At 31.6% G+C, this 13,331-nt stretch overlaps 1 protein-coding gene and 1 long non-coding RNA gene across 10 annotated transcripts; one reads left to right on the top strand and one right to left on the bottom strand.

The window, feature by feature from the left end:
- Positions 1–2,057: 2,057 nt before the first annotated feature.
- LOC107874667 lies at positions 2,058–11,966 on the bottom strand. Of its 9 annotated transcripts, XR_007044927.1 has the most exons (7): positions 11,949–11,966; positions 11,576–11,712; positions 10,474–10,602; positions 7,120–7,248; positions 5,593–5,737; positions 3,648–5,505; positions 2,058–2,312 (listed from the first exon to the last, which is right to left on the bottom strand). It is a non-coding gene; the product is annotated as an uncharacterized LOC107874667 (long non-coding RNA). The 9 variants fall into 9 exon arrangements; XR_007044942.1 differs by lacking the exon at positions 10,474–10,602 and having other exon boundaries at positions 5,593–7,248; XR_007044856.1 differs by lacking the exons at positions 11,576–11,712; positions 11,949–11,966 and having other exon boundaries at positions 5,593–7,248; positions 10,474–10,601.
- LOC107874656 (premnaspirodiene oxygenase) lies at positions 10,196–12,456 on the top strand. Its single transcript, XM_016721418.2, has 2 exons — positions 10,196–11,249; positions 11,600–12,456. Exons 1-2 carry the CDS (start codon positions 10,353–10,355, stop codon positions 12,218–12,220), a joined length of 1,518 nt encoding a protein of 505 aa, XP_016576904.1. The 5' UTR covers positions 10,196–10,352; the 3' UTR covers positions 12,221–12,456.
- The last annotated feature ends 875 nt before the right edge of the window (positions 12,457–13,331 follow it).

Genomic DNA, 13,331 nt, shown 5'->3' with positions numbered 1-13,331 from the left:
ATATTGAGCGCTTAATTAAATTCTCTAATTAAGGTAATAATCAAAAGACGGTGGATATTTAAAACTTTGCTAAGTTAAAAATTATTGAAGTTGAACCATACTTTGTCAACAGTTCTGCTAGTTGCTCCATTTTAATAGTACCGGTGCGAATTTAAATTAGTCAAATTTCAATATGGGTATCAAATACTGAATGAGAAATAACAAAAATAATAATAATTCATTCAATATGAGTTATGACTAGGACTTTTTCATTCTTAATCGCAGATCTTGAGTTCAAACTTTAGATATTAAAAAAATTATACTGGGGCGCCACACTTAAATTGAATCCTATAATGTATGGTAATGTGTAAAAAATTTAAGGGTGGGACCCCGAAAAAAAAAAATGCTAACGTCCTCTGACTTCTTATATTTTAACCAACAATTTGACTTTTTAAAGAAATATTAATTTTAGATGATGTTGCCTGATCTTTGCGGCAGCAATATTTTAATCATTTTGCCTTATCTTGTGGCATCAATATCTAATAATAGTAGTAACTTGTTTTTTTTAGTAGTGTTGACTAAGGTAGGCGTTCGATCGATTTGGTCTGATTATTTAATATCGATTTGATTTATCAGTTTTTTAATTGATAAAAATGACATTCGTAAACAAATCGAAATAAATTTGGTTTCATTCGATTTTTACAAATTTGGTTTGGTTATTTCGAATTTTTATTTTGATTTGAAATATTAAAGTAGTTAGCCTCTCTTTTTCATAACTGAGCATTTAAAATTGATGGGTGTTTTTAGAAAAATTATTTTTTTCAAACCTGTTTTTCATTCCCAAATATAAATAACTATAAATAACTCAACATGGATGAAACGAAATGAAATAATCATAGGCTTAACATAATACATAACGTCATTAATCATTACATATAATATAACCTTGCATAAATAGTCTACAAAACAACACAAAACTCATAAAAATAGTCCATGAAACAACATACTTTCTGCATAAATAGTCCATAAATCAGTCAAAAGTCACCAAAATAGTCCATAAAACATTTGAGTCACTAAAACAATCCATAAACAGCCTGCGGCGTATGCGAATTTACTGTTAAATGTTAATTGCGAATGTGAATTACTAAATATTTTATATATATATATATAAAATATAATATAATATTATATTATATATACATATATATAATAATATATATATATATATAATTTATTTATAAAATTTTGATTTTTTGATTTAACCAATTTTTTTTAAAATTGAAAACCGAACCGAAAAATCAAAATTTTAAAATTACAAACCGAATCCAATCCGAAAAATGAAAAAATCGAAATCAAAATTAAATTTCGATTTGATTTTTTAATTTTTTCGATTTAAACCAAAATATGCCCACCCCTAGTGTTGACATGTCTTTTTCATTTTCTTCCTTAGAAGAAAACAAAATATTAGTAATATATATCAAAATAAACCCCCACATATCATTTAAAGGGATAAAATGAAAATGTCACTACCATAAATTAGGTCTATGGTGAGGTTGCAAAATCGTTGCAATAGGCCAAAAAACCGTTGCAATAGGCCTATTGCAATGGTTCAGCAACCGTCCCATAGGTGGGCATTGCGATAGGTCTATGGCAACGATTTTTGCGACGGTTGTATAAACCGTCGCCATAGATAGAGCTATAGTGATGGTTTCTTACAACCGTTACCATAGATAGGCCTATTGCGATGGTTATTTTTTAACTTATTGAGACGCCTATTTTCATCTATTGCAACGGTTACAACCTATCGCAATAGATGTTATTGTGATGCCTTTGCTATTCTGTTGCAACGCTTTTTGACTACCTATTACAACTATTTCATCATTTGTTGGGACACCTATTTTCATCTATTGCAACGGTTACGAACCGTTGCAATAGATTCTATTGCAACGACATTAAACCGTTGCAAAAGCATCTATTGCGACGGTTTTGTTATTAAATTAAAAAGATTTATATAAATAGTCGTATTAATATAAATTTTTATTTATATACATAATAAATTATAACACAATCTATACATATCACACAACAAAATCATTAATTAATAATCTCATAATTCAAAATATGCAACAAGCTAGTAATTTAAACCCAAAATTAAAATGTAATCCAAATGATTAGTTAAGTTTTTACATACTAGCAAGTTCAAGTCGCGATAAGTTTAAGAAAATTCAACACAAATCTATAGATATTAGTGCATTTATCCACAACCCAAAAATCTTCTCAAGTATGGTCAATGTCTCCATCATTTTCTTCATCTCTTTCTTCATTTTGGGCACCTATAAATAGAGAACAAATAATATAAATTAGCACCAAAATGACAACATAAAAAGGACTATTCCACAACAAATTTAAATATGAACCAACTGATAAAAATTCAAATGAACCAGATAATTTCCGATCTCAATTATTAGTTGAACTTTTCTGTATGATCTCCACTGATAAAGAAGCTAATAGAGGAACAATTCAGACACTGGAGTGGGTTAATGACCTTCAGTTTTTACTTATCCCAGGACCAAAAGTATTTGGTGATAGGGGTTTGGTTCCTTTGTTTAAACCTTTGGTGCATCATCCACAAAAGAAAAAAATTTTACATTGCCAAACAAAGGACATCAAAGTCCACCTAATTACCGATGTCAAATATCTAGAAATTCTTGATGAAGAAATTATTGTTTGCCCATTACACTTTCTTCTTCAAATAAAATCATGGTGTTCGAACAAAAGTCACCTCGACAATTTTACATCAAGTACTATATATGTTCCACTAAAACGAGCATCATAAGGATTAGATAAAGTTTTTTGTACCTACTAGAAGATGAACCTGTCTCTATAGTTTCAGACAACAAAACTCTATTGAGTGCATCTTTGATTTGAAGTATTGGCTATTTTAATTTTTTTCTTTAATTCCATGTAATGTTTGAATAAAGGGTTGTCACGAACACATCATATACAATATATATAAGTGTTAGTATAATTTCATAGTGAATGTGTCAATTGTGTTGTAACTTATAAAGCTGGAAAGGAAGTTGTCCTTACTGGCGCTTAATTAAGCTTATTGTAAATAAATGTGTTTGTTTTTATTTGTTACTCAATTTTGTATGTATGATTTCTATGTATTTAAATGTTAGACTTAAGGTTCAGACCTTTAATTAGACTTTAGGACATGATCATGACTACTATCATTAGAAAGTATACTCAATCAAACTAGATTAACCAGACTGCATGGGAAACTTTACTTCCTCTGTTTCTCAAGATATGAGGATTTTAAAAGTAGCAGAACTCCTTCCATATGTTATGTTGATCATCCTTTTATCATGTTTCGGATCCCAAAGCTGACCCCTATATTAATTTCTAAGCAGGAGATTATAAGCAGTTTGTAGTTTAATTCAAATTATTATATACATCTTGAAAAAAAAACAGAATACGTTTCTTTTGAAATGAAATCATATTTATGTTCTTTCAGGACATAATACCAAACTAATAATACTAGGCCACAATATCAAACTACTAATACCAAACTTTCACCAGATAATCAGCAGCAGACACACATCAAAAGCAAGAGAAGTTCTACCAACAGATTGTTCCTACCAACAGATCAAGAAACGAAAACTGACCTTAATTGTTACTACCAACAGAGGGATGGTTTCCTTGTTGATTAGAAAGCGCTTCTCCTGATGAATGAACATTGAATCCTAGCATATTAGGATCAAGTATTAATTCTGGATTTAGACGCTGAAGTTGTACAATGATGCTCATTGTAACTTCTCGCTCAATGACATCTCTTTGAGCATTCATTCTTTGTTGCATCCTCTCTTATAGATCATCCAATCTCTTCTCCAGCAGTTCATAAGCTTTTGAAAAGAATCCAGAACATTTGCTTTCTATTTCAAAACTGTCTTGGTAACACCGCCTTATTCGACAAAGTACCAAAATTTTCCATCTCTTTTTCCTAGTTACATGCAAGTCAGCATTAAAATAATATCAAGTAAACTCAACAAGTTCACAGTAACAATATGAGAAAACACCAAACCTCGTGGATTAAAGGAAAATTTGTTTTGCCCATAGTGTGTGGATACTTAAACTTTTTCCTATTTTCTTTGTTAGTCTTGGAAGTATCCTGCTAGTCAATATTTATGAATAAGTTCTTAATAAAAAGATCGAGGCAGTGAAGGTTTAAACGGTGGCCGTTAAACTCTCTAGTACTACTCAAGAGAAGGTTATAAGGTTATAAGGTTAAACGGTGGCCGTTAAGGTTATAGGGTTAAACGGTGGCAGTTAAGGTTATAAGGTTAAACGGTGGCTGTTAAGGTTATAAGGTTAAATGGTGGTTGTTAACCTTATGAGGTTATAAGGTTAAACAGTGGCCATTAAGGTTATAAGGTTAAACGGTGGCCGTTCGCCTTATAAGTTTATAAGTTTAAACGGTGGCCGTAAGGTTATAAAGTTAAATGGTGGTCGTTAACCTTATAAGGTTAAACGGTGGTCATTAAGGTTATAAGTTTAAACGGTGGCAGTTAAGGTTATAAGATTATAAGGTTAAACGGTGGCCGTTAAGGTTATAAGGTTAAATGGTGGCCGTTAAGGTTATAAGGTTAAACGGTGGCCGTTAAGGTTATAAGGTTAAGGTTATAGATTTCATAGGGAAAGGGAAACATATCATACTGCTAAAATATACCTAAAAGCCTAAGACTTTGATCATATAAAATTATAAATAGGCAGCAACTGAAAGCACAAACTAATAGGAATCAAGAACCTACAAATGAAATGTTACCAACATTTACTCTTTAAGCATAATATAGAGGATTATATACCAACATAATATTCAACTGTTCTAAATCTGTGGACCTCAATTTTTTCTGGACAGAGAAGTACATTACTTTCTCCTACTGTTTGTATTGAAAAAATTGCATCACTTACAGGCAACATAATTCAAGCTCATAATCAGCCAATAAAGAGATGCTCAATTATGGTTCTTCCACCTACCTCTCTTCATAGAGTGAACCTTTGTCATATGGACCCTTGTTTACAATTTTTAAAACTATTATCCAATATCCAGTATGTGAAAAAAGATAGAAAACCTGGCATGGTGTAACCGTAGGGCAACCACACAGTGTCTGACCGTTCATTTGATCTAAAACATCAAAAAACTCCTCCTCTATCACTTCTCTGTAGGATATTTTTTCATCAGTCAACATTGAAAATCTTTAGTAATAGCACCAACATCGGTAAGAAGTAACTAATTCAATACCATGTAAAAGTTTACTTCCACATAATTGGGCATCATGTTGCCTGCTGCTTTGTAACCGGCAGCAGCGGTATCAATAAGTTGAGTTGAATGTTCTTTGCAGGCTCCATTTTGTACAGCAACTGTGGGAAAGTAATTCATTAGAAATAGAGAGGCACTTCTGGAATTAAGTGGTTTCAATTCCTTACGACTAGAGCATGATCCAGGTGCCACTCCAGGGTCTCCAGCTGAAACATTGTTACCACATATGATTGCTAAAGAACCATCCCATAAAACCAAAAACACCAAAAAAGGCACACTGATTTAGCACTTACGCTTATTTTCAACCATGTATCTCCACTGATAAGCAATTCCTTTCGCAGTTTTCTTGGAAGAATCAGAAGTAAAAACTAACAAACGATAATTGTTTTTAACCAACACTGTCAGCTCTATTCAGATACAACTCATCCAAAACCAACACTGTCAAAACAAACAGACCCTAAAGTACCATCAGATCACCCAAAAATTTTAACAAGTTTAACAGACATAAGCAATCCATACTAAGAACACTTCGTCAAATAAAAGAACAAAATTATTAGGTTTTTAAGATTGCAAACTTAATGATATCTTTTATCTAGGTTGCTTAGACTATTCAAAAATGTGAACCAACAATAAAAATATCAATGAACCTAAGTAGCGTAACTAAAACCTACAAGCAATCAATCCAAAAAAACTATAATCAAATAAGACCACGATTCAAATCTCAATCGAGGCAAGCTAAGTGATTTAATCCTATCTGTCGAAGTCTTATAGGCAGAGTTACCTGTCACTTATATTAATAAGGGTTGTATATACCAGATGAAATAATTTAGGTGCACAAAGTGGCCAAACACCACCAATTAAGCTACAAGCAAAAGACAAAATTAGAATGAAATGGATGACCACATACTTGACTTCCAAATGTAACGTTACAAATCCTATCCTATTCCCTAAATAAGCTGGTTAGTATCTAACTCAGGAATGTCTGGATACAATCAGCAATCGTTAGTTTACATCTATCAGTACAAACCCCATCAATCCATCTTGGCACTTCTGATGAATTCTTCTTCATATACGGGACCACAAACTGGCAATTCCCATTCAACCCCTTATCTGACCCGCTATTCGAATAGAAAACTAAAACCAAGTTCCTTGCAAAGCTACCAATAACGACAAAAACAAATCTTGTCCCAACAGTACTCATCATTCTATCCATATCAACAAAACTTGAACCACCTACCTCCTCAATCTCACTCTTATTTTCACTCTCATACCCCCTTAATATCCCAACTATTAGAGCCAGCGAAACTCTAACCACAAAATTGGTAAATTCCTCACATCTTGCAATTTTAAGTAACTGCTTCAAACTCCTAGGAAGTTCATCAGAATCAGACTGCAAAAACTCTTTTAAATCCTTAGACACAACACTAACAACTTCAGAAGAATCAGAAACCATTTTAGCCATTGAGATAAAAGCTCCCAACAGTTTGATGACCCTCTTTAAAGAAAACTCCCTAGAGCTCAAATTAAGCAAAAATTGAAACTTTAAAGATACCCACAATTTAGAAACCCAAAAAGCACACCAAATTCAAGGAAATACAGAATACCCACAATTAAAATTAGAGAAATTAACAGCAAATATAGCTGAAATACCGAACACCCACAAGCAAGTAATCTAAAAAGAACAATGATATACACAATTAGTGAAAACCACACAAATGAAGCAGGAAAAATGAAGGTCCAAAAAACGTAAATTCTCACTAATCGCAAAAATCAATCGAACAAACTTACCTGAAACCAAATTAGCCCTAATCGCAAATTACCTCAGAACTATGTTGTTTCCCCTCTTCTTCTTTTCCCCTAATCGCAATCGCAGCTCACCACCGGCACCAATGTTGAAATCGCTCTTTTGCAGCCGTGTTTGTGTTGAAATGTTTAAGCACTAAGTAGTACTGGATCGTCCGTAGAGGCAGCGTTGAAATGTTTTAGTATTATAAAAAGACTTTATTTTTGGCGTACTGAATAAAATTGGCAGTGAAATGGAGGGAATAAAATTATAAGCGTTGCAATAGCTTATTTCATTTACCTATTCAATGCTTAATGTCAAAAGCGACGGTTATAGGGTTAAATTGTAGCTAATAGAACAATTATTTTTGGCAACGCTTGAAAGCGTTGCAATAGACCACCTATTGCAAAGCTTTGTTAAGCGTCGCCAAAAAGTTCGTTGTCATAGGGGTAATTTCCAGTAGTGTGTCTATATATATATATATTAGTTCGTATTTCTCAGTTTTAGTATCGAAGTTCTTGAAGAAAAGTCTTGGAGCATGGATAAAATTATTTTTATGAAATTAATCATGAGTTTGAGCCGTGAAAGTTGTAAAATATGACCTAAGTTAGTCATGTGCAAATAACTATATATATTAGTTCGTATTTCTCAGTTTTAATATCGAAGTTCTTGAAGGAAAGTCTTGGAGCAATGATAAAATTATTTTTATGTAATTAATCATGAGTTTGAGCCGTGAAAGTCGTAAAATATGACCTAAGTTAGTCATGTGCTAATAGCTAATCTTGGAGGCAAGGCAAACTTGGAGTCAGAGAACAAACGAGTTTTCTTTTGTTTTTTTAGCATACTAAGGGACCAAGAACTTAGCTTATAAATACATTGGTCCTGTTTCTTCATTTCAACCATCCCATTTTTTTTTATTGTAATAGAGAGTAGTATTTTTGTAAATCCCATAGAGCTAGTATTGAAAAATACTTTGAGTGAACCTCTTCTTTATAATATTTGGGAGGTTATTCTCTTGAAAAATATTTTGAAATCATTAGAGTTCTATCTCTAATTTTGTACTCTCTTTAGATCATTCCATATTTATTACAAACTCATGTTGAGTGTTCTAATTTGGAATAGAGAGTTTTGTATATATGCTAGAGTAGTGTTGGAAAACTTTTTGTAAACCTATTCTTTGGAGTGATATGTGCGAGGAGTGATACGTGCGAGATTATTCTCTTGTAATATATTTTGGGATCATTAGAGTTCTATCTCTAATTTGTATACTCTCGTTTTTGTATCAATTGTTATATAGTAAACTAGCTCCTCCTTTTGTTTTGTGGATGTAGGTCATCTTGATGAAACCACGTTAAATTCATGCCTCCTTTAGTTTTCTCAGCATACCGTTATTATTGTCTTTCTTATTGTTATTATCTTATTGTTTGGCTTTAATTCCGCGCTATCCGAATTCCCGATCCTAACAGAAGCAACTACTAATGCGTTATCTTTCCCTATTATTCTTGTATTGAATTTATTAGGAGTATTGGAGCAACATTAAATTATTTTCGTGTGATCATGAATCACGAATTTAAGTTGTAAAAGCTGTTTTTAATGTCTTATATCTTTCTCTTTTATTCTTATCATTGAATCATTCCAACTTCCTTTGGTGGTACATATTACAAGTTTTTTAATTTCAGAAACTAAGTTGGAGCGGTTAAGTTGAACAAAAGATTTAGTAAAAATTTAAATTAGACAAAAATTATTGGAGACCTAATTCACTATTATGTTCACCCCTCTCCTCTCCCCCGCCATCCTCGCGAGTCAAGTCTATATCGTAAACACTAATCTTTTATGTGCACGGAATGATGTCTATTATATGAGTATGTCAAAGTTCTTGTAGCTGCTGCTGACAGCCTTCTTATCATTTTAAGTTGTTTGTACACTAAGAACTTCACTAGAATTGACAAGAAATATAATTATCATATTCGTCTCAACAATAATTGCTATTAAAGTAAAATTGGTGTCTTCATTTTGTTCCATAAGTCAATGTAAATTATTTCCAAGAAGAAAACTCAACACAATAATAAGCAAAACCTTACTCCCTCCGTTTCACAAAGAATGACGTAGTTTGACTTGGCACAGAGTTTAAGAAAATAAATAAGACTTTTGAATCTTATGGTCTTAAATTAAAAATATGTTAAATGTATCAAAATGTCTTTCAATCTTGTGATTTTAAACATGTCATTTGGAAAATTAACATTAAAAAGTTGCTAAAAAGGGAAAGGGATCATTTTTTTAAAATGAAATAAAAAGAAAAATAAGTTATTCGTTTTTAGACGAAGGGAAGGGAGTACTATTTTGATGAGACTTTGAAAAACAAAGTTTCTAAAAAATGTTTATTTGTGTTTTCTAAAAGACTCATTGCCAAAAGAAACTCTATAAAAAAGGCATATGCAACAACTTTCCCTGAAATCATACATTTAAAAATATCTTTATAAAGAAAAGACGAAAAAATAAATATGGGGTGAAAAAAAACTAAATTTCAAATTTTATTTTAAGAAAGATATTTTGACAATAAACAAAACATATTAAGAAGAAAACAGTAAATTTTCTTGTCAAACTAAAATTGTTATTAAGCGGAAAACAAATAAGTTTGAAATGACTAATTTATGACTTAAAAAGTGGTTTGGATATTTAATTACCAAATGAATAAATAAGATTAAGGAAATACATATAAATCAGATCAAAGAACTCATTGCCAAAGAAACTCTATAAAAAAAAGGCATATGCAACAACTTTCCCTGAAATCATACATTTCAAAATATCTTTATAAAGAAAAGAAGGAAAAATAAATATGGGGTGAAAAGAAACTAAATTTCAAATTTCATTTTAAGAAAGATATTTTGAAAATAAATAAAACATAATAAGAAGAAAACAGTAAATTCTCTTGTCAAACTAAAATTGTTATAGCCTAAAACAAACAAGTTTGAAATGACAAATTTATGACTTAAAAAGTGGTTTGAATATTTAATCATCCAATGAATAAATAAGATTAAAGAAATATGTATAAATCTATTTGATTAACTTATAAACTTTAGTCAGATACCTTCTTGTAATTTTTTTATTAGAAAAACAAAATTTTCTAGAAAATGTATCTCTCCTATTTGTCTTTACTACAAACTCCATCTCTTGTTAAAAAAAAAAAAAAGAAAAAAAGAAAACGAAAAACTCTATAAAAGAGGAAACCTACAATTGAACCAAACAAACTCAACTTATCTCTCCCAAAAAATGGAGTTCTTCAACTTGGTTTCCCTTTTCCTTTTTGTATCTTTCCTATTTTTCTTAAAGAAATTGAAGATTTCGAATAGCCAAATTAACAAAAGATTGCCTCCAGGTCCATGGAAGTTACCTTGTATTGGAAGCATGCTTCATATGGTTGGTGGACTTCCACATCGTGTCCTTAGAGATTTAGCCAAAAAATATGGACCAATTATGCACCTTCAATTAGGTGAAGTTTCTGCAGTTGTCATCACTTCTCCTGAGATGGCGAAACAAGTACTAAAAAATCATGACCTTGCTTTTGCATCTAGGCCAAAACTTTTGGCCTCCGAAATTGTCATGTATAATTGTTCAGATATCGCCTTTTGCCCGTATGGTAATTACTGGAGACAGATGCGCAAAATTTGTGTCTTGGAATTGCTTACTAACAAAAATGTTCGGTCATTCAGTTCCATTAGACAAGATGAAACTCTTCGTCTTGTTGATGATTTTTTCTGCTCATCCTCCTCGGGTAAGCCAATTAATGTAACAAAAAGGATTTATTTGTTCACGAGCTTCATAATATGTCGATCAGCATTTGGGACGATAATCAAGGAGCAAGAAGAATTTATACGAGTAGTGAAAAAGGTGACATCCTTGTTGGAAGGTTTTTATATGGCTGATATTTTTCCATCACTGAAATTTCTTCATGTCTTAAGTGGAATTAAAGGTAAAATTATGGATGTCCACCATAAGGTAGATACAATTGCTGAGAATGTTATAAATGAGCACAAGAAAAATCTTGTAAATGGCAAGACCAATGGTGAATTAGGAGGTGAAGATTTAATTGATGTACTATTGAGACTTATGAAAGATGGGAACCTTCGATTTCCAATCACCAATGACAACATCAAAGCTATTGTTTATGTAAGTACTTACTATATACTGCAAAATTCTCGTCTTATTATTACTTAAGCATAGACTAAGGTTGTGTTTGGTGTGGAGGATTGTATGTTTCACAAAAATCTAACAAACAAGTAGTCTTTTACTTTCAAATATTTGATAAATAAATAAAATATATTGTTTCAAAAGTAATTTATATAATTTAGGCAAATGTTATTGAGGTGGAGAGAGACAATATGAGTGTAGGGATGGTGAAGATAGGTGCTATAATGCTAGAGGAGATGGAGATAGGTGGGGTTGGTAAGAAAATTTGTACAATTAGATAAATAACATGTGTGAAAGAATTTAACCTTATAACTTGCTCATAAATGTAGGACATGTTTGCTGCGGGAACAGAAACTTCATCAGCAACACTTGATTGGGCCATGGTGGAAATAATGAAGAATCCAAGTGTACTTTGCAAAGCTCGGGCAGAGGTAAGAGAAGCCTTCAGAGGAAGAGAAACTTTTGGTGAAAATGATATCGAAGAATTGAAATACCTAAAGTTAGTCGTCAAAGAAACTTTAAGACTCCATCCTCCGCTTCCACTTATGCTCCCAAGAGAATGTAGAGAAGAAGTAGACATTAATGGCTTTACTATTCCTTTGAAAACAAAAGTCATAGTTAATATTTGGGCTATTGCAAGAGATCCAAGATATTGGGATGACGCAGAAAGCTTTAAACCTGAGAGATTTGAACATAGTTCCGTGGATTTTGTTGGTAACAACTTTGAATTTCTTCCTTTTGGTAGTGGAAGGAGGATTTGCCCTGGAATATCATTTGGTTTAGCTAATGTATATTTACCTTTGGCTAAATTATTATATCACTTTGACTGGAAACTCCCTACCGGAACTAATCCAAGTGATCTTGACATGACTGAGTCGGATGGAGCAAGTTGTACTAGAAAGAATGACCTTTACTTGATTGCCACTCCCTATCAACCTTCTCAAGAGTGATTCAATGGCATCAGACTTTATTTTAAGAAAGGTTGAAAGTAATCTTTTCGTACTAATGTAGTGGTTGGCCTTATAAAGCTCACCATTCATTGCTTCTTCCTCCACATTTTGCTTTAAATTTCTTTCTTCTTATGGTGTTTTATGCTTTCACTATTTGTAACATGTGTCTTTGTTATGTCGTAAATGTTACCATGATAGTTATCTACAAAGAATGTCATGTGACGTTTTCTGGTGAATTAATAGTTTTGATTGAACCTAATAAGATGAGAACACAATATTCTTGCTACATAACTTTACACCCAGTGTGTGTCGGTACGAAGGAAAATATTTTTTTGAAAAAAAAAATACATTCCTTATTTATTTTTTAGTATTTGTTAAGTAAGTCAAAAAAAAAAAAAGTTATCTCAAGAATATGTATATGTAATGTATCAACGAACTATATATAGAGATGGGAGAAGGTGGGGTGTATATAGGGGTGGACATGGTATGGTATATCCCAACTACCATATCGAAATCGAAATTCTTTATACCATGGTATGGATATTATGGTGTTTGGTATGACATATATTTGATAGGATAATACAATAAATATAAAAGTCATTTATAGAACTTGTTTCGCTACTTCTAGGAAAGTTATATTCTTCTTTTCTTTTTTTCTTTTTCGTTTCTTTTTTCCCTCTCTTCTATCTCTAATCTCTACTTCTCTTTCTTCTTTTTTTTTCTCTTTCGTTTTTTCGTTTTTTTTATTCCTTTTTAATTTCCTTCTTTTTTTTTCTTTCTCTTTTTTTTTTCTTTTTTTGGATGTATTTTTATTCTATATTTTTAAAAAAATGTGGCTACGTTGAGTACAAGCCATGGATGATGACAGATACATCATAACCGCTCATTATGTTTGTATTCACTATCATTTCTTATTCATCTCTTTTTCCTTTCTCTCTTTTTTCTATTTTTTTTTTACTTTTTATGAGTATTATTTTTCTATTTTCATTTTCCTTTTTCTTTTCTGATTCTTTCTTTTCATTTTTTTCTCTTCTACTTCTCTTTCTTGATTTTTTTTCGTTTTCGTTTTTTCCATTTGACTTTTTTTTTTTTTGTTTTTTTTTTTTCTTGT

Source organism: Capsicum annuum, chromosome 1 (genome assembly GCF_002878395.1).
Source record: "Capsicum annuum cultivar UCD-10X-F1 chromosome 1, UCD10Xv1.1, whole genome shotgun sequence".
In the NCBI taxonomy this organism is placed as follows: domain Eukaryota; kingdom Viridiplantae; phylum Streptophyta; class Magnoliopsida; order Solanales; family Solanaceae; genus Capsicum; species Capsicum annuum.
This window is presented reverse-complemented; position numbering and strand designations above follow the sequence as displayed.

What these genes read in the sequence shown, in the direction of transcription:
- LOC107874656 (XM_016721418.2), top strand. Translation starts at nt 10,353, where the DNA reads ATGGAGTTCTTCAACTTGGTTTCCCTTTTCCTTTTTGTATCTTTCCTA. An exon ending in ACATCAAAGCTATTGTTTAT is followed by an intron (nt 11,250 to 11,599) that starts GTAAGTACTTAC and finishes TCATAAATGTAG; the next exon opens with GACATGTTTGCTGCGGGAAC.